The sequence below is a fragment of the Penaeus japonicus genome, unplaced genomic scaffold (assembly GCF_977035675.1).
Source record: "Penaeus japonicus unplaced genomic scaffold, GWHDUDI00000001_assembly GWHDUDI00000029, whole genome shotgun sequence".
NCBI lineage: Eukaryota > Metazoa > Arthropoda > Malacostraca > Decapoda > Penaeidae > Penaeus > Penaeus japonicus.
In genome coordinates this window covers 29,177,756-29,180,255 of record NW_028234431.1, presented here as the reverse complement: position 1 = coordinate 29,180,255, position 2,500 = coordinate 29,177,756, and the positions used below count along the sequence as shown (strand labels likewise).

General features: G+C 35.0%; 1 protein-coding gene across 1 annotated transcript in view; it reads left to right on the top strand.

Annotated features, from left to right (window-relative positions):
* Positions 1–2,500, top strand: part of LOC122260867 (uricase) — a 13,032-nt gene that overhangs the window by 9,669 nt on the left and 863 nt on the right. The window contains exon 5 of the mRNA XM_086554156.1: positions 1,899–2,022. Coding sequence (XP_086410282.1) covers positions 1,899–2,022 — 124 coding nt within the window. The remainder of the gene's footprint in view (positions 1–1,898; positions 2,023–2,500) is intronic.

The following is a 2,500-nucleotide window of genomic DNA, read 5'->3' as shown; positions in this document are numbered from 1 at the left end:
TCGACAATTATAACATATAGTGCATAAACTCCTTAGTACTTCTTGAACGATATGATCTCAATAAGTTAACAAGTAAAATATTATTTTACTTATTGACATCACATTATATGATATCATATGACTGACATTATCATATACTGAATAGCAGATAGACATCACTTATGAAAAAAACATTTCCGATTTAACAAAGAATGTTGATTCCTAATAAATTACACATGTTCTAATTCCTCTCTTGAATGTGTTTGAAATATCTCTAATTCAGGCTTGATGAGATTTCAATTATTCCATGGAGCTTAAGCAGATAGTGGATATTCAGGGAGGAGGATGAAAAGTTTTGAAAAATCCAGATAGGATGATGAAAAGAGTTTGAAAACGAGGATAAATAACTTAAAAAAAAACACAAGAGATGTGATCTGGGCTGTTATTAAAGAATTGCGTATGATTTTAATGAATATTCAATCGAAACGCGTCAATTGCAGGATTCATGAGTCTCTTTGATTCATGAGTATTCATGCTGATTCTTCTCTGTGATAAATATATATATATATATATATATATATATATATATATATATATATATATATATATATATATATATATATATGTATGTATGTATGTATATTCAGTCATGATTTTTAGCAACTCACTGAGAACATTGAGTAACTCCGACCTTTTACAAAAAGTCCTGTTCACATATGTTCAAATACACATACACACACACACAATCACACACACACACACACACTCACAATCACACGCACACACACAAACACACAAACACACACACAGAATCGAGAGGTCATTGTAAAACTCTACTTCTTACTGCATCAGCAACGCATTTTAAAGAGGATGTAATTGAACTGAATAAGGACAGGGGTGTGATCAAGGGTTAACTTCTTACGTATGTATTCATGTTGCTTTGAGTATTGCAAATGACCTTAAGCTTTAAATAGATGTAGATGAATCCCTTAAGCTTTAAATAAATGTTGATGAATAAGCTCTTTAACATATGAAATAGGCATTATCATAGGTAATACTTGTTCTGTTTCATTAATTTTCATCCAGATGAGAATGACCAGACCCTTTGACCTCTTCTTCTTCTTCTTCTCAGCTTATCCCTATTCGGGGTCGCCGTTTTTGATGAGCTTTCTCCAAGTACTCCTATTGTATACTATTGTTATATCATCTCTGTTCTTTTCCTTCAAGTCCCTTTTTATACAATCTTTCCATCTAGTTTTGGTCATACCCTTTCTTCTATTCCCTTCTATTTCCATTTCCATAACCTCTCTCCCAACATGTTCTTCCCCCTCCCTTCTCTTTCCAGACCCCTTTGACTATAGTGCGTAAATTCTTGATAGTCTGCCACTCTTAAATGAAGGGATTCAGCTTAACAACTTTGCATCCTGATATCTGCCAAGGATAGCTGCTCACTCGGGAAACTGGTCGGGATTTCTAGTCCACCAAGAGCTACACCCAGATCCTTATAAACAGTGTATTTATTTTTACTTTGTATTAAACCTAGATTAGTACCGGTTTTTGCACGTATTTGTTTTCGAGACTCGTGAGAAAATGTTTAAATTTTGCACGACTTTATGCCTTTCTTTCATTTCTTCACTCTATTTACGCAGCCTGCCTTAATGCTGGGTCGTCATAACCTGCCCGACCTACCTAAAGAATGAATAAATCTACTCGATTATACATCCTTTATCAAAATACAGTTCTCTTTTAGAGATCGTCTGAATCAGAATTCCCTTCTACTCACCTACCTCGAGCTTTCACCTAACCATCCTAAATACTTCTCACCAAAGAACTCCATCACCTTAATACCATAGTTCACCTTCCCCTCCCCTCCCCCCACCTCCCCCCGTAACCATTCCTCTCATCCTCTCCCCCCCAAGGATAAGGATGCAGAAGATTATCTACGATAAGTTTGCCGGTCCACCCGACTACGGCATCTACTCGCCTTCGGTCCAGAACACAGTCTTCCTCATCCAGGATGCTGCTCTGAGCGAGATCCCCCAGGTGAGATGAGAGGCATTTTCGTTTCGTTTTTTTTGTTTTTGTTTTTTTGTTTTGCTGTTGTTATATATATATATATATATATATATATATATATATATATATATATATATATAGAGAGAGAGAGAGAGAGAGAGAGAGAGAGAGAGAGAGAGAGAGAGAGAGAGAGATAGATAGATAGATAGATAGATAGATATAGATATATAAACTGTGTGTGTGTGTGTGTGTGTTTTTGCGTGTGTGTGTATGTGTATACATTCTTTTGTGCTTTTTATAATTATATTTCTGGTTTAATTTTTACATTATTAGTTTGTTTCAAATAATTTCCATCAATCGTAGTAATACCCAGACCTTGTTAACCTTGATCATATTATTTTTATAACGTCCATAATGGCGGATACAAGCGAAATCGTATCGGAATCGTAAGTGGAACAATAAAACAAGAAAATATAAATTCAATTTCAAAAGCTGTGCACCCCAT